This window comes from Myodes glareolus, chromosome 19 (genome assembly GCF_982192425.1).
Source record: "Myodes glareolus chromosome 19, mMyoGla1.1, whole genome shotgun sequence".
Taxonomy (NCBI): domain Eukaryota; kingdom Metazoa; phylum Chordata; class Mammalia; order Rodentia; family Cricetidae; genus Myodes; species Myodes glareolus.
The window spans coordinates 58,424,471-58,452,156 of record NC_142044.1 but is presented as its reverse complement, the minus strand read 5'-3'; the positions used below and the strand labels follow the sequence as shown (position 1 = coordinate 58,452,156).

Genomic DNA, 27,686 nt, shown 5'->3' with positions numbered 1-27,686 from the left:
AATTGGGAATTCTCTAATAAGCAGACATGCTGACAATCTGAGCATGTTAGATGTAAAACTGGTGGCTGGTTGGGATAGCATTCACTACTCTAAGAGAGAGGTATTTATTATATAGAGACATTTTAAGTAAAAACCAGCTTATTCTCAACTATAAAAGAGAAGTAAAACGTTGTCAGATCTTGAACAGAGTTATCTTAAAAACGCAATTGTTTCGTGACTTGCCATTCAAAGGGAAGCACATAACAAAACACCTGAACCAGGAACCTTTGGCATCGGTGTGCACTGTGTATTGTACAGGTTTCTGCCTCATCCTTAGCTAATCTACTCTCAGGTTTCCCTTTGTAACGTGAGGGATTTTTCACAACTCATTTAATCATAGGTCTTCCTGTGGAAGGTTAAATACTGCAATCTCTACCAAAGTGTGATAGGCATCTGAGAAAAAACAAAATTAGTTGGATGTGGAAGCAAACACCTCTAATCCTAGCACTTGGGAGGTGGCAGCAGGAGAGACTAGGAGTTCATGACCACATAGAACTATAGCAAATTCAAGGCTAGTCTGAAGTCCTGGCTCTTGGGACTCTGTCTCAGAAAATAAATAAGTAAACAAAGAAGCAAACGACGAACCAAAATACCCTAATAATAACATACTTATGCTATTTTCTAAAATCAAACTTAAAATACGGGAATAAAAATGGGTTCTAGGGTTGGAGCTATAGGAGCTCAGTGTGTAGAAACTCCTGCTGCCCTGTCTAACTGCCTGAATTTGCTCCCCAGGACCCACAGGGTAGTTTTCTTCTGACCTCCACGTGTGTGCACTGTGGCTAGCATGCATCCATGAAAAAAACAAGGGGTGGGGAGGAGAAAAAGGAAAAAAAAAAAGAGAAAGTAAATATAAAAATGCAATTTTTAAAGTGGGATATATATTTTCCCCCAATAGTTCTAACAAGCAGTTGCTAGTGCCTACAATCTTCAGCAAACTGCCCAGTTCCCACGCAGCCCATTCTGCCAGGAGAGGTACAGCACAGTGGTGAGCATCATGGATTCAGAACCCAGAGGTCCTACATTTAACTGTCAGATCAGTCCCTTGTAAGCTATGTGATCTTGGCAAGTTACTGGATGTGTGCCTCGGCTTTTTACGCTCAAAGGAAGGAGATCACAGTGGTGCACACCCACCAAGATCCTTGTGAGGAACCACTGAGAAGTATACCCGGGAAAGAACCCAGCACCCGCCCATGCTGTTAAGGACTGGCTTTCTGATACAGTCTTATAATCATCACTATGACTACTAGTCGTTAAACAAAAGTCAACTCAGGCAGGTCTGTGTACTCAAGTCTAATAATCAGCTGTTCATATTCCATATTTTAATGTATACCATAATTAAAATCTAAGGTCTGAGTGTACTCTTAGTGAAGTAAAGAAGGCTAGTGAAGGGGAGAGACAACTGGGCAAGGGTCTCCCAACACCGGTTGATGACCCTTCTTTTCTTAGTGGTCTCCAACAGTTCTTAGCACACTGCAACAACACGTACAAACAAGGCCACAAGGAAACCCCTCCACCAAGTTTCCCCGGAGATCATTTTGTGGGGGCCATATTAAAAACATCTAATTTCTCGTGCTAGCCTAGTCTCTGATCTTTGAGAAGACAGAAAAGATGGTCTTCACTGGGCCAAAGTCATGGATCTGAGCAGTCAGACATCACCTAGCAACCCCAAGAGATACCCAAACCATGGATGCGCAAGCATAGGAAATCACATAGTGTTTGCCTTCTTCCTTTCTATCCAGCATCCATCCATCAAGCCTCTCCCTCTTAGATTGCAGAGCCTTTGAAAGAGCTTTTGCAAACCCAAAGCATAAATCAAATCTCCCCAGACTCTTTACAGGCGTTATCAACATACAGTTAGGAAATCAGCAAGCTGGGAGGGCTCTTGGATATCTAATCTAATCCAAATCTTGCTGTTTACTGACAAGGGAGCTAGGGTATTGGTGATTACCCATAATAAGAGCAATAACTGACTCACAGTAACCTAACATGTTTATATAGCTTGGGCGAAGCGCCGTAATTATATATCATCCTCCTCTGAGACCTTAAGTCCTTGTTGAATGAGGTTATTCACTTAACTTCAGGTTCTTAATGATACTTTGTACCTTCTAACTTCTGTAGATATAAGGCTAATACTGAGAATTTTTAATCTTTTGTGCCTCTTCCTTGAACACCAATTTTACATCGCTGTTATTAACGGCACCAGCATGTCATTCTCAAATTATTTCAAACAAGGTATAATTTTGTATGTTTAGGATTTCTGGATTTTATTTCCTCTGCCTACAATGGAATTAATGGCCAGGGTTTGGAGGGATTTGGAAAATCAAAGTTTGGACTCCTGTTGACTTCAAATGAGAAAACCTAGTAGGAAGCCATATGATGAAGAAAATCATTAAAACTACATTTATTTTCCCGAGATGGTATGTTCTTCTCAAAAGACGCACCTTCCCTCTGCTAGAGAGAAATATTCCGACATTACACAGGTAACAAGCTAAGTTAAATGTAAATTTACACCAGGACTGATTATGTATGCCCGCAATTCCAGCATGCAGTAGGCTGGAGGAAGAGAATTGGGAGTCGGGGACCAACTTTGGTTATATAGGGAAATTGACTCAAAAAGAACAAACAAACAAAAAGAAAATTTTAAAACAAGCAAGAAAATCATCTTTTGGTTCTGTGGCCTCAACGTCTGTGTCTCATACTTAGGTTCTATCCATGAAATCAGCCTAGAGAGTGGAGGGAGGGGGCAAGGTCACGAGGCTGCTCAGGGTCTCACGGGGAGGACATCCACAGGGGTCAGACCCCACAGCTGTAAACAGACTATTTCCATGTAGACGGCCAGGATCCATCCTGATTACTGGTGCCCTTGCTATGGGGACTGTAAAACAGTCTTTATTTCACTGGAAAACCAAATGCTGACCGACCCAAGGCACTATTGAATGCTCCTGTCTCTGAAGAGTCTTATTCCGTCCAGCGACAATGGGATACGTGAGCAGCTTAGCAAAGGTGACACTGAACAGCCAGACTGACAAACTGCTCCCTGACCCCCAACCCCACATGTGAGGGTCTCAATGAATATCTCACGCTCAACAAAGCAGGGATTTCCCACAGAACAAGGATGGGCGTGCAGTCTGAAAATAAGCCCTTATTAAAACAATGCTATGTCACATTCTACATCCAGAATAAGCAAGCAAACTTCAATGGGAATTCATTCCTCAAGGCAGTTGAGAAACAGAGACATCAACACCCAACATGAGTGAGAAGCCATGCATGGCATGCTCCTGCTGTGTGACGGTCTCCACAAAACCCAAAAGACGATTGATTCAGTAAAGAGGTAAAATCATAACCTGACCAATCTGTTTCGAAGAGTCAGAATTTACTCATATATTTATTTTAAAGTATGCTAATAACTAAATTACCATATGCAAAATACAACATAAGAAAACAAAATACAAAAACTAAAACAGATGCCTATGACTGACATCTACAACGTGTCCCCCCAGGCTCATGTATCGAAGCCTCTGGGGCTATTCTGCTGTGGAACATCAGGGTAGGATGATGGAGGCAGGTTATTAGGTCAAGAATCTAATCCTTGACAGTCCGACTTCTGGTCCAGCCAGGGTCTCTATTTCCTCTCCTGTGTCATGTGATCATTTGCCAGCATACGTTCCTGTGGTCAAAGACAGAGCCACCTCTGTCTGCTACCATGCCCTCACTTCCAGGAGAACTGAAATCTCTCTGAAACTGTGAGCCAAGAGAAACTTTCCAGCCCTTGGCCTCTCTGTCAGGTATCTTGGTCACGCAGCAACCTCAAAGCACCTCATATAATACAAGCCTCCCATATCCATACTGTTAGCTCTGAACCTCAAAAAAATGTGAGAACAGTTTTGTTTCAACAGAAAAGTGAATTACCGCCCCCCCAAATTCCAACTGTTATGGGCTATGGGCAATGAAATTCCTCCACAGTGCGAAATGAGCGTCAAAGAGGAACACTGATGCCCACCCAAAACTTCAGCACGGACACTGCCTAAGAAGCAATGGCAATTCATCAGAAAATGGTGGTTTTAAAAGCTCACTTAGACTCTGAAAAATATGATTAATCTTCAAAAATGTAGATTTTTGTACTGAGAGTTTTCTGGTCACTACTGAATCATCTGCATAAACAATTCCTTAAATCTTTTACACCATCTCCTGTTATATTCAGGGTAAATATAGGTCTCTAGGAAAAATTAACTCAAAGCATTTCATTTAGCTTCAAAATTATGGAAACAGAAGTTGAAGATACAAACTTTTGTCTGCTTTCTAGCTGCTGAATTGACCTAAACGGTTTTTCTGTGTTTGTCTACATGCTGAAAATGATAAAGTTGGTAAATGCCCTCTCCCCAACAGAGACCCTTGGTTTTTTGTCTATTTGTTTGTCTGTTTGTGATAGGGTCTCTATGTACTGGCTGTTTTGGAACTTGCTTGTGTAGATCAAGTCGGCCTAAAACTCAAAGATTTCCCTGCTCTCAAGTCCCTGGATTAAAGGTGTGTGCCACACACCCAGCCCCAAGGCAGGCCGTCAGAAGAAAGTTTTCCCTAACTCTGTCACAAGGTATTTTGTTTTGTTTTGTTTGAGACAGTATCTCGAATAACTTGAGCTGGTCTCAAACTCACTGGGTGGTTAGGGATGAACTTGAACTCCTAACCCTCTTGCCTCTACCTCCTGAATGTAAAAGTTGCAGACATGCAGCACCATGTTTGAATTTCATAAAGCAACAAAGTTTTAACGCATAGGTGGTGATTAAAGGCCTTTGAGAGACAGCCAGTATAAAATACAAGCTTAAAAGACTTAAATGAAGAACCAAAAATGGCAGGAGAATAGCCAAGGAAGAAGGAATGGAGAATAGAGTATTAATTTTGACCGTTAGCATTCTCTCTTACAGCACAAGGAAGGTAATGGTCAATCTAGCAAGACACATCCATTGGGTGATACTGGCACCAAAGTTATAGGTGTAACCAACCACTTTCTTCCTGGATGTAGGGCCTTGCAGACAGAAGGAAATCCATGCCTGGTACTGTAAATCGGCCAAAAACCCATGGCTGAGGAGCACAGAGGCCCCAGGAGTGTAGCTACTACTATATTACTTTGTTAAATGGGCATAGTATCAAACTCTAAATGCCTATCTGTCCACCCCATACATTACTACAACTTGGAAGGTGGAGACAGAAAGGTCGGGAGTTCAAGGCTACCCTCAACTTATGGTAAATTCAAAACCAATCTGAACTACATGAGACCTTGCTTTAAAAAGAGAGAGGGCTGAAAAGATAGCTGAGCAGTTAAGAATGCTTACTGCTCTTCCAGAGAACCTGCATTTAGCTCCTAGCACATACACAGGCCTGTGAGTACAGCTCCAGCGGATCTGACAACGTTCTCTGGCCGCCAAGGATACTCGCACACAGGTGGCACGGTGGATAAAAATATAAATCTTTGAAAAGGAGGAGGCTGAAATGTTTTAAAATGGGACCCACTTGCCCTGCCAATGGATCAGTTCTTGTAAACATTGATTTTCAACTGTTCAGCCGGCAGCACATTCAAGAATGAGAAGAATCCCAACGCTCTCAAAGGTATTTTCTGAATTTGCAAACCTTTATTAGTTGCAGAATATTTAATAGACCAAACTCAAAAAGACAGATTGCAATCCAAAGAAATAAATATCTCAGAAGAATTACTCAAAACAACACAGTGTACAACCTAAAACTGTCTCTGAATATTTCATGAGCGTGACAGGATGGAGAAATGCCTTGGGGGAGAGCAATATCTTAATAAAACATGGGTTTTTTTTAAATTATGCATATTGGAGTTCTGCTTCTTTGATATGGAAACAGAGTTTGGTTCAAACCACATTATTTTATTTATTAGGCCTTCCAGGTTTAAGACACACAGCAATGGGGATGAATCTCTACATCAGCCTGCAATTAAGTCACGGAAGCAAGCTAATGACTACGCTGTCATTTTATCTTCCTCCAAAGTACTACATGATGCCCCTGGGAGAGAGGATGAGGATTTCTAGAGTAGGTAGACCTGGGGTGGGGGGGGTGTGACATGCTACACCAGCGCTGCCATCTGACTCGGGGGACAGCTTCGACTCCAGCAACACATTTGCCCTCGGGAGGCTCTGGGGGGACACGATATGACGTGCGGTGAACGTTATGACATAACAGTATATCTCAACCCTGTGTCAGGGTCTTCCTCCAAAATCCTCTGGGTCTATTCACTCCAAACGCCTGCTTTAACTCTGTTTCTCTAAAAAGTCCTTGTTCTCACAGGTGCTTTTCCTTAGCTCATGTAATCCCGACAGCGACAAAAGAAAAGCAATCTAACTGCCTACACACATTTCTTGATGAAGTAACAAGACCGTGACAGATGTACAGGGTGACTCCGCACTCCATCCCCTCGCCCACCCAACTGAGGTCCTCCCTACTTCATACGCCTGCCCTGAGATGATGGGCCCTCACTAAGCCACGGTGACACAAAATGAATCTAGCTCCGTCATATCTGAAACGTCAGGAAAGCGAATGGCCTCCTAACGGTATTTACCCATGGCTGTATTTTTCCTTTTGCTAATTCATTGCACTATTCATGTTGTTTTCCACCCACGGAGAGTTTAGCAGAATTTTCAAGGTAACCAAATAAAATTAATAGAAACGAGATAATACACATTTGAAAATAAAATTTAAGCTGGGCGTGGTGTACTGGATACGCCTAATCCTAGCACTCAAAAGGTACTGAAGGAGGATCAGAAACTTAAGGCCAGCCTTTGGGCTACATGAGACCCTGTCTCAAACAAAGAAAATGAAATAAAAATTACTGAGATGTCAGGATAATAGCTAATCAAGTTGTTAAACTGAGCTGGATATAGAGATAGCCCTGTTGGATTTGGGGAGTTGCTTCTTGTGAGCTTTTATCTGTAATTAGATGCTATAAACTAATTGTATATCCTACCCAACTTCATAACATGAAATCCTAGCTGTCAATCCTATAGGATTCCCTGGAGCCTCTGGGAAGTAACCGGGGTCAGCTGAGGTCATGAAGGTGAGGCTCACTATAAGATTAACATTCTTCTAAGAAGAGACAGGAATGGGCACTGCAAGCCAGGAAGAGGTCATGGCAGAAACAGCATGCTGACTCCTGACTCCTCCGCTCACATCTCTGGCCTTTACAACACAGACATGGACCACAACCTCAGGCTTGGGCTACAGGACCTCCTCACAGGGACCTGAACCAGCTGATGTAATCTAGTCTACCATCAGACCAACCACTGCCTTGTTTACTTTTATTTAAACAGTCTTAAGCAAACAAGTCTATATCTGGGGATCGTTAAGTGCTTAATTAACTCACAAGAAGCAACTCCCCAAACCCGACAAGACCGTCTGTGTCTCCACCTCCGCATTATTGCTGGCAGCTCTTGGCTTCCTCTTCTCAGGCCCAAGGACTTCAGCCCACTGCTCTCTCCTCCCTGTGGCAATGTTTATTTCGACTTGGATTCTCAAATACAGAAATATTTCAAGCACTCTATTGACCCAGGTTAAAAAAATCCTGAAGAACTCAAAAAAAGGATTAGGCTGGGAAAGTGCAAGCAAACCAAAAACCACAAAACAAACTTGCTCTGGGTTTCAGTCACTCGCTGCTTTCAAAGAAGGGCGCTGGAGAATGGTCCCCATCAGAATCATTTACTGCAGAAGGTAAATGAATATATTCATTTTAATTCATCCCTACTAACATTAAGAGCAGTGAGTCCCAGTACTAACTGAATGAAGTCACCAGAGGAATAAAAAAAATCAATTAAAGATGTACTATGTGCTTACACGCAGACAGACTCAGGAATTCAGTGGTTTAAGCTAATTTCCCTCTTGGTATTTCCAGATCCTAATTCGGTAGCAGAAGTAATGCTTATTAGTAATATTAATGCACCATATGCTATCACTGTCAACTAAATAATCTTGAGGTGGTTTTTTTTTTCCCTAACTAAAATGTCAATCTAACTTCTGGAATCCCACTCAAGAGAATCTATGCAAAATTATAATTAACAGATTCCTTCTATAGGCAGAGTAATTAGCTGTGAGCCCATTCAATGAATACCTATAATTAAGCTATTTTGTATATTAGAATAGTTTTATTTGAAATCATGAGATTTTCATTACTAGGCTAATAATAAGCAGCTCCTAGCCCCAGGGTCTAAGCCATGGACCTTCATACTGAGAGAAAGAAAGCTCTGAACACTCAACAGCTCGCTAAGGCTGTACTGTCATTACGTAGCAGAGTCATTTTGCAATTCAGAGATCTCAACGTCAGAAAAGTCTCCTAGTGCATATGAGACAGGAATCTGAAAGACATTTGCCAGGAAGACAATGAAGAAGCAGATCAACGCTAGGAAGTATTTTCTATAGAAGAGCCACCTCTTACAATAACTCCAGAAAGAAGGGAGGGAAATCAATTTAAACTTTGTTTTTCACATGACAAATCAATAAAAATGCTATGTGTCTGATTTTCACATTCAAAAAATCAAACAGTAGATTAAAAAGTACATGTCAGTACATTGAAGTAGTTGATGACTTCACCACAAGACACTACAAAGATTCAGAAGAAAGAGTCTCATTCCCAGCGCCCTAACGCAGCTGAAGAAATACTGCTGGAATTCAGGAATAATGACTGACAGCTGCCCACAAAGGCGGTCTCATGTACCACCTATGACCCCACAGGAGCCACTGGCTGGGCTCCTGAGGGCAGAAGCTACCAGAACTCTTTCAATTTCTGTTGCTTTCCTTGTTTTCATTAGTCCTCCAAGAATTCCATGCCTTGTCTTCTGATCATAACCACCCCCACGTTCTTTCCAGATCCCTCCCCCCACTTCTTACCCAACTTTACATACTTTTTGTGGTTGTTCTTAATCTGTCAAATACAGTTTGTGCTGCCCATACACCCTTAGATAGGTGACCTTCACAAGGGAGTGGTCAACCCACCAAGGGCCACACCCTTAAAAACACTAACTCTTCTTCTCCTACAACTATCAACTGCCAATATCTGACGTCCACCTGCACCCCTGCCCTGTGTGCTGGAATTTTATCTGGTCTGAGCCTTAGCAGGTCTCATGTAGGCTATCTCAAAGGCTGTAGATTTTATATCTGCAACTGCCTTATTGTGTCCAGAAAACACTGCTATATTGCGATCATCCACCACCTCTGGCTCTTACAATCTTTCTGCCTCTTCTTCCAGAATGATCCCTGAGCTTTAGGAAGAGGGGGTGTGATAAAGATGTCCTTCCAGTCAAGGCTGATCATTCCACAGTCTCTGGCTCTCTGCACCTTGATTTAGCTGTGAGCCACAATTTTCTGCAAATGGAAGCTTCTCTGATGAGGGTTGGGAGACACACTACGCTGTGGGAAGAACAAGAAGCCATCAGTTGAAATGCTATGACCATTCTGCAAAGTCACAATCGTGGGTTCTAACCTGGGGCCTGTCACCTATCGAGCCATGGGTCTGTAGACCCAATAATAGTACCAGGTATGAATAAGCCATTCTTGCTGCAGAGATTTACAGGTTGGCTGAAAGCACCAGAATTCCTCTCAGGAGCCGAGAGCCAGCCCTGCCCCTAAAGCTACAGCCTCCACACTCTGGACAAACCACTGTGTGCATGTTCAGGCCCTGTGTTTTGAACTTCCTGTGCCCTTTGACCGAGTAATTAAAACAGGAAGCCAAAAGCAAGGGAGAGAGGAAGGGAAGAAAGAAAGGGAGGAAGGGAGAGAGGGAGGAAAAAGGGGAGAGTTCAATATGAAGGTCAGAAAAGCAAAATAGCCAGACACTGGCTCTTACTTCAGTCCAAAACAGCAATCCTGCCTCCAGGCATCTCAGAATGAGACTGTCTGTGAGATCTGTCTCCTTCTGTCTTATATTCCTCTCTGGGGCTGGGATCAATGGTGTGCACCACTACCATCCACCTCCTACAGCAAACTAGTGTGGCTACTGGGATTAAAGGTGTGTGTCACCACAGCCTGGTCTGAAAGGCTGATCAGTGCAGCAGCTTTACTCTCTGAACTTCGGGCAAACTTTATTTATTAAAATACAAAGAAAATATCACTCCACAACACAGTTATTCAAGGGAACTCATGAAGGCTTGCAAAGGCTCAGACAACAGCACCGGAATTCGGTTTCAAAAGGCAGCAGAAAGGCTTAAGAACCCCACAACACTGAGCAGTCAAACCTCAACTCATAATTAACTCACGGTTATGCTGGAGAACAGGCAATGTAGTCCCCTTTAGCATCTAAGGAAAATTACGGCTATGTCCACCAGAGACTTACAAAGACCTATAACATACTTCCCATACAGTTTAGGGAATTCAAGATCTCCTTTCTTTTTTTATAATATTATTTATTTTTATTTTATGTTTATTGCTGTTTTGCCTGTATGAGGGTGTCAGATCCCCTGGAACTGGAGATACAGACAGTTGTAGCTGCCATGTGGGTGCTGGGAATTGAACCCGGGTCCTCTGAAAGAGCAATCAGTGTTCTTAACCACTGAGCCATCTCCCCAGCCCCAAGATCTCCTTTCTCTACCCATGCAGTCCAGGGTGCAGACCCGGGTGAGAAACTTCCATGTAATACCTGTGTTCCAGCAATGAAGAAAACTGAGGCAAACAGTAACATCTAGGTCAGCGTTTACAAAGGGCCATTCACTGTCCTAATTCCCGTCAAAGGCCCTTGGCACCTTTGTGTGTGCCTATAAGCCCAGCACTGAGGAAGCCGAGGCAGGACAAGCTCCAATTTAAGGCCAGCCTGGGTTGCAAAGTAATATTCTATCTCCAAGAAGGCAGGGAAAGGGGAGGCACCTCTTTAGATAAGACTGAAAACTGTAGGAAACTGATAGAGGTAGAAAAACTAACTCTCGGCTGCAGCCTACCAGGGCAGGACAACGCTACAAATGTAATCCCTTTAAAGGTTAAGAATGCAAGGTCCGCATGACTCCTATAAACAAATCCATTTAGACTGCCAAAACTAAAAAGCAATCTAGAATAATCATTATTTTATCCAAATAATCTCTCAGTACTGGGGATAGAATGACAACTGAATATTTCATACAGCAGAAAGGTAGGTGATAGTGTTTTACAATTGTATGTAGAACCCTAACAGTTAGCCTTTCTTTGCCTCTGAATCTGCATCTAGAGTTTGAACTATCCTCAGATGGAAAATTCTTCTGAAAAACAACAACAACAAACAAGAAAATGGTACCCAAAGGGAGTGGCACTACTAGGAGGTGTGGCTTTGTGGTGGTGGGTGTGGCTTGGTTGGAGGAAGTGTGTCACTGTGGAGGTGGGCTTTGAGGTCTCACAGACGCTCAAGCTAAACCCAGTGTCTCAGTTCACTTCCTGCAAGATACTGAACTGTAAGCCACTCAATTAAATGTTTTCTGTCATAAGAGATGCCATGATCACAGTGTCTTTTCACAGTAAAAGAAACCCTAAGACACACTGGCCATGTACTTTTTTTTCCTTAACATTTTCCCTAAGGAATACAGTGTCCACATCGCAACAGCATGACAAGTAACAGCCTTTGGCAAGTGTTTGGTCCTACACTACAGAGCTGACTTACAGTATATGGTAGGTTATATGAAAGTGTCACACCATTTAGACAAGGGACCTGGACATCTGAGGACATTTAAGACCAGAAGGTCTTAAGAGTCAAGCCTCAACAGATACCAAGGGATAATATACATATTTGCCAAGAGACATAAACATTATTTTTCAAAAGCATATAAAAACTGTAACATATTAAAAACAACAACAACAACCCAGGAGTGTGATGGTCAGCTTTAGTTGTCAACGTGACAGAACTTAGAAGCACCAGCACCAGCAATAGTGTTGATGAAGGGCTGTCTCCACCGAGATGGCCATAGGCATGTCTGTGGGAGATTGTCTGAACTGCCATGGGAGGACCCAGCCCACCCTGGGCAAGACCATTCTCTGCGTTAGAGACCAAAGAAGAGAAATGAAGCTGAACACATGTAAATGCATTTCTCTCTGTTCTTGACCGTGGATGTGATATGACTAGCTATTTGAAGCTCCAGATTTGACTTCCCCACCATAATGGACGAAAGCCAGGAATTATAGCTGAAATAAACTCCTTTCTCTGCCACTAAGTTGCTTTGGGCCATAGTATTTTATCACAGCGACAGAAACAAAAGTAGAGAGGAAGGGCTCTTCTCTGGCCATTTAGAACTTCATATGTAAAAGTCCATAAAACAGGGTAAAACAAATGGCAAGCCGCACATATACTAGCTCCAACAGAAGTCTGACGATGACCCTAAACCTTACTTAGTCACAGAATTTTTCACTTTCTTCATTAAAATTTGGCCCAGTAACACCCCAACCCCACTCAGACACACAAAATATATCATGTATGTCTCAGTTCTATCCAACAGCCAGGGTACGTTGCCTGTGCACTCACCCGCAAATAGCTAATTTCCTCTCCTAAAACTAACAGGACCTTTCTGCCCTTCACAGAAACTTCTATGCACACCCAAATCTATTCACCCATCCCAATCAGAATCCAGGCAGCTCAGAGGGAACAGATCATATGTAAAGAACAAGGCTTGCCCCATGGGGATTGAATAAGCTAGGAAGACACAGAAGGAAAGGCACCGAGAAGAACACTCACCAAAACCCGAGAGATACATGGACACACCAGCCTCCAGGAGGGGAAGAAAAAGTCAAGAGTCTTTTACAAGTTTTTGGATCCAAATAGTTTACTAATAATGGTGGTTTTCACTGGAGGGCTTTGTCCAGAGATTGAGAAAATGTCTGTTTTTTAATGTATAAATTGCAGGGGCAAGTGTTTCAGTCACAGGGGCTACATCAGCAGGGGTGAGGGCCAATGCACTGACACCAAGTCACCAGCATGCCTTTTTCATTTTGCTCAGAAGCATGCAGCTCAAGGTCACCAGGTCCTGGGGAGCTACTTCTCAATAAAATGACACTGGTAACAATCTGGACCCAAGATTTCAGGTACCGCCAGCGTAGCAGCTAAAGAGGGGACCTGGGAGACGGCATAAACTATTAAATCCAATAAGGGCACTAAGATAGGCAGGCACCTACCAGGTCTGCTTCGGGCAGCAGGCAAGAAGCACCAAACTGGACAAGGATTCCAGGCAAGAAGGCAGTTAGAAGACACTGGCAAGTGTCAGAGAGAACCAGAGGACCTCAGCTGAGGAAAAACACTCCCAAGAAAGGAAGATGGACACATGGGGGCATGTGCTGGGAGGCAGGCAAGGTTATCAGACCTGACACTCGAGGCTATTGCTGGGCTAATTGTAAGTATTGAGTCCTTCGGTGCTTCTCACATAAAGCCAGGATAGGTTCCTCAGACTGGGGTGTGGCCCCACTAGCAAGTGGGAATCAAGAGCTCACTCTCGGTGGAGTGTGGATGGGGATAGCAATTTGAGGCAGGCTGTTCCTAGGCCTCTCTGTAACAGGCAGTATATGACTAATAGTGTAAACCAGACACAAGAAATCATGAGTCACACTTCAGGGAAGCCGGCATCGGTGCCAAATAACTTCTCTGAGAACTGGGAACACATGGGCTTGGACAAATATTGTGGAATCTAATATCTGGAGCCAGCACTGAATACAGCTCCTTCCCTTGGCGTAGGTCAGTTTTAGTTTTGGGTTCTTAGCTACCAAATGAGGCTAAAGATACCCATCTCAAACATGCCTCAGTCAAAAAATAAGTGCTGACCTTTCAGAAAAATTAATGATTGTGCTTGACATTCTTGTGCGGAAGGAACAAACCTACCCGTGCTTCTTGATGGGCTGTTGTCACACACAAGCACCAGCAGCGTGCCCGCTCAGGTCTCGCATGCCAAATGACTTTGAGTTTGGAGTCAGAGAGCAAAGCAATTAAAATCTGAATTTCTAAACAGTGAACCATGAGTTCACTTTTCCCATATCCCCTTCCACCTCCTGCACACACACACAACTTAAAATAGTTAACTTTCTATTATAGATGAAGGCATTGTGTGAGCTGCCAGCGAGATTACAAAAATAACTAAGACCAAAAAATAGCTGACTTTAAAGAGAATGAAAAAGGGTAGTTTTAGGTAGCACTTTAAGATTTAACCAAAATGTCTTCTCCAGGTTCTTGTAGTTCAGATACACTGGACAAACAGGGATAGATAACCATATACAGATTAATCTCCCAAAATACCATGCAGTGTGAAAAGGGCCAGGCATGAGAAATTACTGTCCTCCACTTGTTTCCATTTAAATGACATCCCACATCTGGCAAACTCAGTTTGCAGGCGAGGTCATTAAAATGCTCCCCTGGAGTGAGGAAAGAAGCTGAATAAAAGGGAATAGGGGGGTGTTGGGAATGGCCTACACTTGGCTGTGGGTGTACTCACACCCACGACTAAATTTGCCAAGCTGAACAGTTAACAGTACATATCACTATATAATCAAAAACATCACCGGACCCAGGCTCACGGTCAGACAAAAGCATCGGTGTATCTCATGCTTTCTCAGCTTCGCCATTGGGAAGGAACCACGTGTAATGGACAGAAAAGTAAAGTGAGGTGTCATTCTAATATAAACAACCCGAATAGAGGAAAACGAGCAACAGGATTTTTTTAAATAGCAAATGAAAAGAGAGTTGGATTCACGCCCTCCTGCCCCATGAACTGAGAACAGAGCAAGCCTTACTTTTGCCCTTCCCCATGACTCTGGGTGCTCTGACTAATCACAGGGAAGGGATTCAGCAGAGAGATTCAAGACGGAGAAGCTGGAGAAGAGCAGGAGTCACCTGTGGGGCTTTCCCACCTCACAGGACCTCTGATTCATGCCCCTGGGGGGGCTTGGTGATGACGCCCAGCAAAGTCAGTCCCTCCTCCTCCCAGCTGACGTGACTCACTCTGCTGAGCAAATCCAACAGGAAAAGAGAACCGGTCCCTGGCTGAGAACCCAGAAGATTTACTCTCCTCTAGGTCCCCATGCTTTTGAGGCCAAGAGAGGAACAGACTGGATGCAGGGAATGGCTCTACCCACTGTCTCGCCTCTTCCTTTGATGACTCAGGAAAACTAACCGAAGTGACGATATCAAAGGTCTCAGTAGCCCATCCTTGAAAACCTACAAGGGAGAGGGTTCTACTAAGCTGCACTACAAAGTCACCATGAAGAGATACGAGGATGTCACCAAGCTTTGTTGCCGCTAACCCAGTGCTGCTACTGCAGTCAACACACCAAGGAATAGTGGGGCGGAGAACTGTGAGCAACAATACTCTGCAAGGTGCATTAAAAACCACAGAAATCGGGGCTGGAGAGGTGGCTCAACGGTTTAGAGCATTGCCTGCTCTTCCAAAGGTCCTGAGTTCAACTCCCAGCACCCACATGGTGGCTCACAACCATCTGTAATGAGGGTGGTACCCTCTTCAGGCATGCATGTAGACAGACCATTGTATACATAATAAATAAATAAAAAAAAAACCTATATAAAAAAAAAAACCACAGAAATCAATATAAAGAAAGCCTGTGCCTGACCAGTTCCCCAGGACAACTGGAACTGGGAGTCTAAAAGCACACACGGGGTTTCACACATTCGCCAGATGTACATTTGAGCCGTCTCCCAGCCCTGCTTTTCGGAGATGCTCCTCTAAGACCATGTTATTTTTAGAATCATGAAAATAACAGCTGCAATGCCAGCCGTCCCCCAGCGAAAGCTCCTCCCCTGGACAGCGGTGGGCACACCCAAGGTCTCTTCTCACTGTGCTCTCCTGGGTGGCTCTCCTTTTACAACCTTTAAATATAGCTTGCTGCCCTCAATTGATAGGTCCGCTTCAGACTGCCAGGAGATCCACGTGCTAGGGGTAGGGGTCATTTAGCTTATCTACTGTTCATTTCCTGTGCCACGCACCACACCCAGCATACAGAAGGCACTGAGTGGACCGGAGGTAAATGAGCAGAATCCTGCAGGCGCTAGGGTGTTATGCATCACATCTAGACTACAAACTCCACTGAAGGTGGCGCCATCTCTGCCTGCTTCTGTGTCCTCAGACCTTACAGGGCGCTTGGCCTACAGGAGGTCTTCAATAGACATTTACCCAGTTAATACAGAGGAAAAGATGAGACCATGCCAGTGTGCTGTCATAAATGAAATCTCTATGCATATGGATTTAGAAACAAAAAAAAAAAATCTGGTCTGATCTGCAAACAGGGTTCACTGCTGGCTAGCAATCCAGTCAGGGTTCAAAGAAGCTTTTCTGGTCAAATAAGTGGGCCGACACTATCTATGATTGCTCTTCAAAATAAGGACATGAAGTATGAGATGAGCCAGAAGCCACAGCTGAGGCCACTGTAACGCCCAGGAAAACCATGATTGCCCTATTGCTGGAAAGCCTTTGGTGTTTGCTTACCCTGGGCACGATGAAAGGCTTGTCTGCAAGTGTTCGCATCTCCTCTATGATTTGGAGGCTGCAGTGAGCCTGTTATAGATGCTTGTACCCAGTGGTTACTAACCACTATTTACATTTAAAGAGAGGCAGGAAATGTGAGAGGCCCTCGTGGCAGAGGCCGGACTTCAAGCCCTGTGACGGAATCAGGCTTATGAGTGGGAGTCCCTTCGATCAAAGGTGTAAATAAAGAGCAAATGGCCTTAATTCCCCTCTTCCTTCCACTTTTCTCTCCCTCACCCCAAGGGGATGCAAGGCATTAGCGTTCCTCAGTCTGATGCTTCTGGAGAGGGGGCCTGCAGGCCAGCTCCAACAACAGGTTACAGACCAAAGAGCCCCCAGCTTCTTGGTACACAAATCGAGAAAGCATTGCCTCCTGTGCCTAGCCCGCAAATGAAGTAGAGCTGTCGCTTTTGTTATGTTTAAATTCAAAAGAATTAAAGCTACAAGAGCAATCGTACATAGTGAGCTCATGCCTTCCACCTTATCTATTTGCCTTGTACTTATTTGTGCTTTTTAACTGGGTTTGTTTAAGTTTCAAGCTCCCCCCTACCCCCAGACAGGGCTTCTCTGTGTATCTCTGGCTGTTCCGACACTCACTCTGTAGACCAGGCTGGCCTGGAACTCACAGACATCTGCCTGCCTCCGCCTCTGCGATTAAAGGTGTGTGCCATCACTGCCCAGTTAACCTTCAAGCTTCTTAACACTACCCAATGAACAGAAAAATTTAAGCCTCATGGGCAATTAAACATTCTGGAATTTTCTTTTCAATTCACCTACTGTTAGAATACGTGAACAACGATACGAACTTCACCTCCCAACTTGATGCAACTGTGCTGGCAGCTCCTCTGCATGTCCGTGATGCTCTTATCCTTGATCAGAGGCCCTTTCTGTGCAGTGGGCAAGAGTCAAAGCAGACTCAGACCTGGTCCAAGGGCTGAGAAGAAGTGTGACTGCAGTACTCAACCCTGGATGGGATCTCTACATCCACGCCCGCCCCCACCCTAGGCTCAGCGACCATCAAGGAAGAACAGCTGGGAAGGATGTAGCCTGGAGGAAGGGAAGTGGGGAGGGATGCTGTAAATGACATAGCCGGTACAGGCATGAACTCAGAGTTATGGTAACCTGTGTAAGACCTAAGGATGAAGTCAGGCAAAATTCTAGCATGGATGGTGAAGGGCTCCCAAGGCCCAAGCTAGGGGAAGGAAAAGTCACTTTTCTTTGGGGGTGTGGTGCCTGATAGGTTGACCATGCTCCGGTAGATGGTCTAATACCCATACCTATTCAGGCAGCAGGATTGGACTCAGTGGGTTAATGTAGGTACCCAGGTTTCTTCCCCTTTGTTCGTGGGGAACAAACAGGGGAAGGGGAAGGGGTGGGGGCAGTAGAAAGCATGATACGGAAAGGGAACATGATGAGTTGAGAGGAGACATATTGCATGGTTCCAGAGAAACTTGGAGGGGTTAGGGTGGGGTAAATATGACCAAAATACATTTTATACTTACATGTGGTCTCATTTCTTAGACATTTTTAGAATAAAGGCTATCAAAGTACCATAAATGGCCCTTTACACTATATCCTCTGATCTTTCTTACTAAAATCGTATCAAGGTAATACAACCTTGCTATAAAATTCATTTAATACTGTAAAATCTTACCTGCTTTCAAACACCCCAGCCAATTACACTTCTTCGTATTTTAGTTATTTAGAATGACTATGATTGGCTGGCCTACGGTCCAAGAATACTGTGTTGTGTGTATTAATCCTGTAACTGGCATGCCCAAGGGCCAGGCACTATCCAAAAGGCCTAGCTTTCCAGTTATACACCAACTCTTTGGTAGTCAGTAATTTTGTCTTACTTATTCAACAGAAGCTATGCATCGGGCACCATGATGGCCACTAGGGTCACAGAGAGTCCTCAAGATAATCAAGTAAGAAATGAAAAGTACAAAGGGACAATGGGATGAGGCAGTGGCAATCACTGGCCTAGGGAGAAGGTGAAGCTCCTACAGAACAACCAAGAGGTAATCCTGGGTTCAAACTTAGCTAAAAAAAAAAACAAAAAAAAAAACAAAAAAAAAAACAAAAAAAAAAACAAACGCATGGCAACATCAGTTTACAACTGTAGAGGGCTCAGGTCAGCAGGCACCACGATCCTGCAAAGAACATAAAAGTTTTAATTTAAATGATATCAATATCCCCACACCCTGCATGCCATGTGTCCTAATGTTAGCCCCATTTTACAGAGGAAGGCCATATGGCTCACTCAAGGTCACGCAGCTCGTGAGTGTATAGACCACACTGTGAACCTGCATGCTCCCCACCTCTGTGTCCAGTCAGGCCACGGCACCAGAAGAAGTGTGGGATAGATGATAAAGACTCTAAGAAAAATGATGGACAACTGACAAGGCCAAGCAGCTGACGTGAGAAGAGTGAGCAAACAGAGTAAGTCTCCACCGGCTAAGACGGGGTTGCATCCTCAGCTCCAGGCGCTTGGCTGACCTGGTCCACACGCCCCAGGATTTGGAAGGAGGGGGACTTTTCCAGTACACCGTCTGGCCCCTCCTCCTCTCCAGATCCAGATCGATTCCCAAGGCAATCCTAAAGCCCTGGAAGTCTCCACAGAGAGGAAAATATAGCTGAGACGGTCAAGACCCAGATAACTCTGAATTCTATAAGACATTCAGAAACAAGGAGACTGAACTGGGTGCTCTCTGCCGACACAGTGGTAGAAAACAGCAAGGCTTGGTGAGTGGAAAGTTTAAGCCCCAAGCTACCCATCCTTCCCCTCAGGAAGTTCCTGACCAGCTGCCCTCTGGAGAATAGTGAACAGGATCCTGTATTTCCAGTATTAACAGTGTGGTCACAAAGGGCGCTGATCACCAACAATCCTGCCAGTTAGCGTCCTCTGCTTCTTCTCTTGTCATGTTCCAAGAGCTAATTTATAACAAAAGCAAGTCCCTGTCTTAGGATTCTATTGCCGAGAAGAGACACCAAGACCAAGGCAGCTTTTTGTATAAGAAAACATTTAATTGGGGCTGGCTTACAGTTCAGAGGTTTAGTCCCTTATCATCATGGTGGGAAGCATGGCAGCATGCAGGCAGACTGGGTGCTGGGGAAAGAGTTCTACACACAGATCTGCAGACAACAGGAAGACAGTGGGAACCACTGGGCCTGGCTCAAGCCTCGGAAACTACAAAGCCCACCTCAAGTGACACCCTTCCTTCAACAAGACCACACCTCCTAATGGTGTCGTTCCCTCTGGGCTTATGGGGACCATTTTCATTCAGACCACCACAGTCACCTACTTGAGTGTCTCCTTCCTCACTTACTATGCAGGGACACCCACACTTCATGGACAACTCTCTGCCAGTCACTGGGGGATGATGTGGGCCAGAGAGACGACAGATGGGGATCTAACCCCCTCTTTCTCAGAAGTCGTGTGTAAGAAGTCCACTACGCATTAACCCCTACTGCCTTTGGCTAAAGTTCCCTAAGAATAACTAGAAACATGCTCCCTAGTGTTTGGAAAGCATTATCAGCCTGTGAGACTACAGGAAAAAACATAATAATTATCTCTGTAGACACTGTTAGCTCTTATCCCTTAACTCCTACCTTAAACACACAGGGCTACGGGAAGGCCACCGTCATGACCACCCTCAGTCAATCACAAAGCTCCTGGGTATATAAAAAGATACAAGAGAAACAGGCAGCTGTGGTTCAGAGGACACAGTCCAGTGGTCCCAGAGGTTATGACGAGCAGTTCCTACAACCTCCTTAAACTCCAATGGCGACACCGTGGCAATGTGACTAGAGACTGTAGCCTTGCTAAGCAGCATGGTGCCTGATGCATAGTTTCTGATAAATGGATGAGTAAATGAGAGAGAGAGAATGGTACTGGTTACTGAAGAGCAGGCGTGTGAACGTGTGCATGTATGTATGTGTGTGGTGTGTGTCCTTTTCCCAATATTGATAACTGAAGAGCAGGTGTGAGAGTGTGTGCATATATGTGTGTAGTGTGTGTCCTCTTCCCAATACTGATTACCGAAGAGCAGGTGTGTGAGTGTGTGCGGCCTCCTCCCAGGTCTAACAATATCACTCTACACCCTCCCATCAACCTCTTAGGGCTGAAGAGACAGGCTTTGATAGGTGAGAAACTGACCTCAGGTGACAGGCTGAAGGTGAACACCACCAGGTGCTAGCTGATGCAAACTCAGACATCACCCAAGGCTGTTCCCCCCTCCCCCAGCAGCAAGCACAGCAACCATCTTTATGGGCTCCCTTTTCTCCTATGAAATTTCTTTCTCTCCTTTATAAGAATTGCCTTCTCCCAAAGAAAGCAAGAAGCTCCTAAAAATCTACTTTTCTTCTTCCATAAGCAGCATCTAAAGCCACTAAGCTTATACCCATTTCTTCACATATTATTGTGAAATCCTGGTTTTTCTGTTCAGAAATAGTAAAATTGTGTCTTACACAAATGAAACATACAAGACCTGTTTCATAAGTAACAGAAAGAGATAAAATGATTCAAATGAATATAACTATTTCAAATTATTATGCAAATGAGGGTAAACCTTAAAAGCAATAAGGCTCTAATTATGTTTAAAATAAAGTACTGCTTTTTCCTTTTGAATATTTTTTTCTCAAAAGACAGCACAAATGAAAAGACAAAATGTTTAAGATTGTGTCTATGTGATGATGCCACAAGAAAAAAATTAGCCATGATTTTGAGTGTGTAAAGCCAGGGCACATTATTTTTTCAAACATCTAGCTGCGATATCTGGAGAGATCATAAAATTTCAATTATGTAAACAGAATCTTGGTTTCTACAAAACAAACTTTATAAATAAGCCTTTAATTTGCAAGACTGTACTTTGTCAAAGAACATCTATTTATATGACTTTGACAAAAGGGTCAAGTTCTGTCAAAGTTAAAAGAAATATTACAGAAAAAAACAACTTTAAAAGATCAATACCTCCCCCCCCCACCTCAAGTGCGTTTTAAAACAACGTGGCAAATTGTAGAGTTTCAATATCCTAAAATAAAAGTATTAAATACAAAAGCAACATCTGGACTCCACCAAAGAATGTACTTTCTTTTATTTGAGTCTTTGGCTGCTGAATGACTTCCTGTGGCAAGATCTGCCAATTGGTATTCACAAGTGTAGCCAGGGCACCCATAAATACAGAGTCAGGGAAAGCTGTCATTAACCCTTCAGTGTGTCTCTATGCACAGCCCCTGGATCCTCTGGCTGAATGGTATCTGCATTGCTCTTTGGCCCACAACCAAACTCCTCTGCTGCTGACAGCGCCATCTTATGTTCCTCAAACTGGCTGTTTCTCAGGATGGATGCCAATTGATTTCAGCTGCAAAGCCGAAAAGACAAAGCTAACCAAAAGCAGAAAGTAATCGCCTTAACGACGCAGGCCAGGGGTGGCTCGGTGGTGGGGCACTTGCCTGGTGGGCCTGAGGCCTGGGCTTCCGTAAGAATGGTAATATTGGAATGACACAATCATTTAGCTACTTTAAATTCCCACACACTCGGTCCTAAAATTTATGAATCGGTCCAGGAACACATTTCTCGGTTGAAGGTAATCAGATGTGTCTCTTTGTTTTAAAACTAGGCTGTTTACACGCAGTCCCAGGCCTGAGTGCATTGCATCTGAAGTGGATCAGGCAGCTTAAATCATACGGCATGAAAACCTAAACCAATCCTATAACAAACGCTTTGCTAAACACCTACTACGTGAACAGCATCGTGATGGGATAACTACAGCTCTTGGGAAAGATGTCCTGTTAACAGGACACAACATGGTAGCTTGCAGGACAACTTTAACTAAACTACGCTCACATCAATCCAACCTGCAACAAAGACCACCTTCAGAGTTCAATCATCCTCTACCTTATGCAATTCTTAGTACTTTTATCTCCCACCAAGAACAGAATTAAGACCGTATCTCTGATGGAAGTGTCTATAGGAGTGTTTGAGCTAAACGTCTTGGCTTCTAAAGGAAAAAAAAAGTGAGGAAGCAGCAACACAAGCCACTGTGGCAACCCCGCCCTCACAAGGACTTTCAGAGAACTTCTCTTAGGATGCTCTTGTCACATGCAGAGCAGTAGGTGGCCAAAGAGGAGAGAGACGAGGGGACCCTTTGCAAAGCTGTTATCTGACTTAAAAGTTAGAATGTGGGTGGCAAGTCATGACAAGATGTGGAACGCTAGACTGAATGGGAAAATGGCTCTGATCACTCTTTTAAACTCTCATCTTTCTGTTAAAAAAATGCATATGTATACACACACACACAGATATGCACATAAATATATTTACACACAGACGAATGTCACATAAGTTGAAGCTAGTACTGGGTTTATTTGGGTGTAAGCCATTGTGCCTTTAGCAATCATACCCCCATAACCTATCTTCTTAGCCCTCCCCAGCTGGCTCAGCTGCCCACACCCATCTACAGCTAGATCAGCAAGGTTACATGCTGTCTCCTTGGTACCACTTCCGTACCAGGACTTCTCCTGACACACCCTTTGATTACAGAGCTAGTAATGAATTACTGCAATACAGGGTGCAACGAAGCAGAACAACTGAGTGTATGTGCTCTTCAGATAACACAAAAGAGAAGTCTACAAAGCCATAAAACCGCTAGGCATTATGTTAAATCACTTCAAGAGTGAGTCACTCTACAGTGGCTCATGCCTGCAATTCCAACCTTCAGGAGGCACAGGCAGGAGGATCGGGAGTTCAGAGCCAGTCTCAGCTACATACTGAGTCCAAAGGCATCCTGGCTGTAAGAGACTGTGTCTCCAAAATAACAAAATAAAAATAAGTAAATAAGATACTATTATAAATAATATATATATGAATTATTCATTCTTTTACTAAGTAAAACTGGTTGGCTTCTACATAAGCCCGTGGGGGCAACCTTAAAATTCAAAGTCAACCTACATTTTAGAGGAAGATGATAAAGAGACATAATTTTTTTAATATAGGAATAGATACAACATTTGAGATATTTTACACAATCTCCCCAGCACTTTACACTTCCGTTGTAGAGATAATAAGGGCACAACCAGGGTGAAGGCCAAGTACACTGAACGAAGAAACAGGGGATGTGAAACTGCACTGGGAGCGGCTGAGGGCTGGCACTATCAGCATTATCTGTATGCATCTGTAACAGGCTTGGAAGGAGGAAGAGTCAGGAGAAAGGGAGGAAGTGGGGCTGAAAGCAATGGTCTGAGCCAGAGCAGCCAAGAAAATTACCACTGAACAGACACCAGCACCTAGCCCACACTCAGAACACCGCCCATCCTTCCCTTCACTCAAGACAGTGACACACACCAGACGCGACAGCCAGGGTCAGATACTTAGAAATGGCCCTCCTTCCGCAAGCTCCAGGTCGTATTCCTTAATCCTGGGGTCACTGCAGACACCCCTAAACTCAAATCCTGGGAAGGTTTACAGGGCCTTCTCCCTCCTTCTCTGCCTCCTAACACGCAGCCAGGTGCAAGTCCTATCTTTCCATGACAACTTTCTTGGCCTCCCAAGCTAGTTACAAGTGAACCAAGAGTTTAAAATGCGTGGAGAATTTTTCACAGGACAGTCCCTCCATGCCCCCCCCTCACCACCGGGTCTGTGCCCTGGAAACCCTCTCCTGACTTTTGGGCACCTGCACGGGCCAGATTTCCACAGCGTGGCCACCTTGTCTACAAATGCCCTCCCACAATTTTGCATAGACCTCAATTAAGCCACTCTACAAGGGTTCTGTTTCAAGGGACCCCATCCTGGGAAAGGGGTGCCACTTGGCCTGGTCTAATATACACCCTCCTGTACTTAGCACAGAAAGGCTGCTCAGCTAATGCTGACAAGGTCTAACAGACGAGGCGAGGCCTAGATTTGTGGATGATTCAACATGAAATGGACCAAGGGAGTAGGAGATGGGTAGATTAGTCTTTCTAAGACAGCGCTGGTGAAAGGAACAAAGTCTGAAGAGGAACGGCCGAACCATTATCTCACATTACCTCTATCCACTTCCCAAATGGTATGATTATCAGGATGAGAACAATCATCACCAAGTCGACTGCCAGAAACAGACGGTAAACCTAAAGCTTTCAGTCACCTAGGGAGCCAAACCCACCAGTCAACTCTCCATATTAAACCAATCCATCTGAACCCTGAGCCCTTCCCCATCGCTTCCACGTCTAGAACCACTTTCCCTTGGCAGAGTTTGAACCATAGTCAATGCAAGAAGATAAAAACTTTAAAAAAGAAAAAGCCAACAACTATACAAACCATTTGAGGAATGAGAAGCGTGAAAGAAACGTATTAATCAAGAGCTTCTACATTCTGCCGTGAAAGCTCCGACTATCACTTCTTAAGGGGGCTGGAGATGGGATGAGTGCAATGCACAAAGGAAGGTCAGAGAGCATGTGGGAGTTGGCACCCTCCTTCCACCATGTGGGTCTGGGGATTGAACTCAGGTCCCTGGGCTTGGTGGCAGATGCCATTATCCACGGATCCGTCCCACCTGTCTTATTTCTATCACTTCCTAAATCAAGAAGAAATGGTGCTGAATCAGCTCACTGGTTAACTGGAGGTGGGAACTTGTGGAGACAGCCAAGGACAGCTCTCTGCAGATCCAGCACTTGCAATTACAGTCGTCTCCACTAGGGCCCTCCCACAACTGCTGCCCTCACAGGACTTCTGTGGCTGGTTGGTGAAAGGGAGAGAACAAGTTTTGCCCGTGGGTTCATTCATCAGCATGCCTTTTAGGCATAGTTTCCGGTGGCCAAGCCATAAGCCAACGAACGAGGAAGACACCGTGGGAAGTTTACCACTTTTAATTCTCTATATTGGTTTATTATGCATAAGGAGGCCAACCTGGCACCCAAGTACCAAACAGCTTCAAGAACAACCTGAATGAATTGTTTATATAGCTCGATAACCCAGTCTCCCCAAAGGCTTGACTTCACACGTGTAGGGAAACTTCTCTATGATGCTATCATCTAGTTAAAAAGGCTTTACTTTCATTGCTTGCGGTCAGCCTTTGATGACGTCAGGGCCTCGTGTCAGAGTAGTTTTCCCGCGCTGAATTATAAAGCTAAGAGAAATTCATCAGAAAATGCCGATACTGACCATGCTTTAAACGCTCACACAACTATCAGAGTAGTGACAAGTCCCGAGGAAGTAGTTAATCGAGAGCTTTAGCACAATTTGAACCTTGGTTAAAGCTACAACCCGCATCCCACCAGGGGCTCCTCCTCTCCCACAGTTGGAAATCAGAATTACTGTGTAGTTGCCTGTAAACCACTGCCTACTTCAGTGATTTCCAAGGAAGCACACTCGACCATTATCATTTATATGACATAACACACGGACAAACGGTTTCTGATACTATGTACTCCACGTTAAAAGTGTAATTCGATACAGAAAAACCAAAAGTCGCCAGAACCTGCTTGAATATTTGTTGCCTGGCAAAATCAGTTGTCTGTCTGCTAGCTACACTAAAATGTCAATCTAAATACTGGGGGGGAGAGGGGTTCGGTGAGAAGAGGCGGAGGAAATTAACCGCATCTGCTGTGTTACTTCACGGAACAAGCCTGAATTTCATCGGTCACTAAAAGCAAAGCCAGCCTACTGCTGGGCCCTGAAGAGGAACCTATGACGCCTAATCATGTAACCTAATCATGTAACAGGGGCTAGACCAAATTAGATTTTCTTTCTAAATTGAAGTCTGACGGAGCCAAGTAGTTACACTGAGTCACTTGTTTATGTCAACTTCCATTCCAGCTTGGTTCTCACTTGAGTACCTCACGATGATAGCCAAGAATATTTTCCTAAGAAACTTGATTGTGTTCATTTGAGAGTAACTTTCTAACGCTGCTCCCATGGGGTGGTATTTTTTATGTAATGGGCACTTATTACTCAATCCCACCGAAGAGTCGCATCCTAGATCGACTGCCTGGCAGTGGCCAGGTGCAGAGCCTTAACTTTGCATAAGTCGGGTAAATCAGAAACTTGGGCTCAACAGTGTGAGGCGCCAAAAGAGGTCAACCTGTGCGCACTTTTCTCTACTCTTTAAAAAGGAATACTGTCTGCTCTCTCCACAAAGATGAGATTGCTCTGTCAGAAGGAAACGCCGAGGTTAAGTCTTGGAGTGTAATTCCCCAAGTTTGTCTTAAAGTGGGGTGTTATCAAACTCCTTTGATTTAAATGATTTGTGGGTAAAATCTGAACGGAAGGAAAAGCCACACCCAACTCCTAAATTTACTTTGTAAAGTGTTTGGAGGCCGTGAGAAGGAACGGTTTGACGTGCAGGAGGCCTGGTGGAAATCGGCCACCGTCCTCCGCCCGGCGTCGCCCCGCGTCCCTGCCCCGCGCCCGTCGTTCCAGCCCTTTTGTTTTTGTCTCTGCGGGCCAATGCGGGGCTGCGGGCGGGACCGGCGAGCGGTGCTGCCTGTGGCCTCCGCGGCACCGGATCAGGTGTGTCGTGGACCCGGGAGCAGGGAACCCGCAACACCGTCCGGAGAGGACGCAGGAAAAACCACCGAGTTGCTTTGGCTTCCGCGCAGTGGCGTCCGCCCCGGATCCCCGCGCCCCGGCCCCGGGCACTTACCGATGTCTCCATCCTCATCGTCGTCCTCTTCCAGCTCCATGTTCAGCAGAACGTTCCTACTCATCATCTGCATGTCTCCCCAATACCGGCGCTCGGCTCCGCTCGGCGCTGCTCGGCTCCACTCGGCTCGGGCCGCAAGCTCCGCTCAGCCCTCTAGGCACAGCTTGCTGCACTCCGCCCGCGCTCTGCTTCTCTAGCCGCGCAGCTAGCAACTGAGCATGCTCAGAGAGACTCCGCCACTCCCGCCCTTGATCAAACCGCCCCGGCTTCGGGGCGCCCAGGAGGAAGTGGCGGGGCGGGGGAGAGGCTGGGTTCACTCGGCTACGCCTGCGGCACGCGCTGCGGCTGCAGACACAGGCGGGCTCCGAGGGGCTCGCAAGGGCTTTTAAACTATTCTGCAGAACGGCAAGGAGACAGAATGTGCCAGATTACTGTGGAGCAGACTACACGTGCGCACGGAGTGCCCGCTGCCCGCCCGAGGGAGCAATAGCACGGAGTGGTCGCGGGGTGCAGCGGGTGCTGGCGATGCAAATCAGACCTCAAAGCCAGGGAC

The 27,686-nt window shown here is 44.9% G+C and overlaps 1 protein-coding gene across 3 annotated transcripts in view; it reads right to left on the bottom strand.

Moving 5' to 3' along the window:
* Nucleotides 1-27,337, bottom strand: part of Ano6 (anoctamin 6) — a 176,605-nt gene extending 149,268 nt beyond the window's left edge. The window contains exon 1 of one of the 3 annotated variants that reach the window (XM_048444763.3): nucleotides 27,134-27,337. In XM_048444763.3, coding sequence (XP_048300720.1) covers nucleotides 27,134-27,206 — 73 coding nt within the window. In that variant the 5' untranslated portion in view covers nucleotides 27,207-27,337. The remainder of the gene's footprint in view (nucleotides 1-27,133) is intronic. The other 2 variants (XM_048444762.3, XM_048444764.3) reach the window with 2 other exon arrangements.
* Nucleotides 27,338-27,686: the final 349 nt, after the last annotated feature.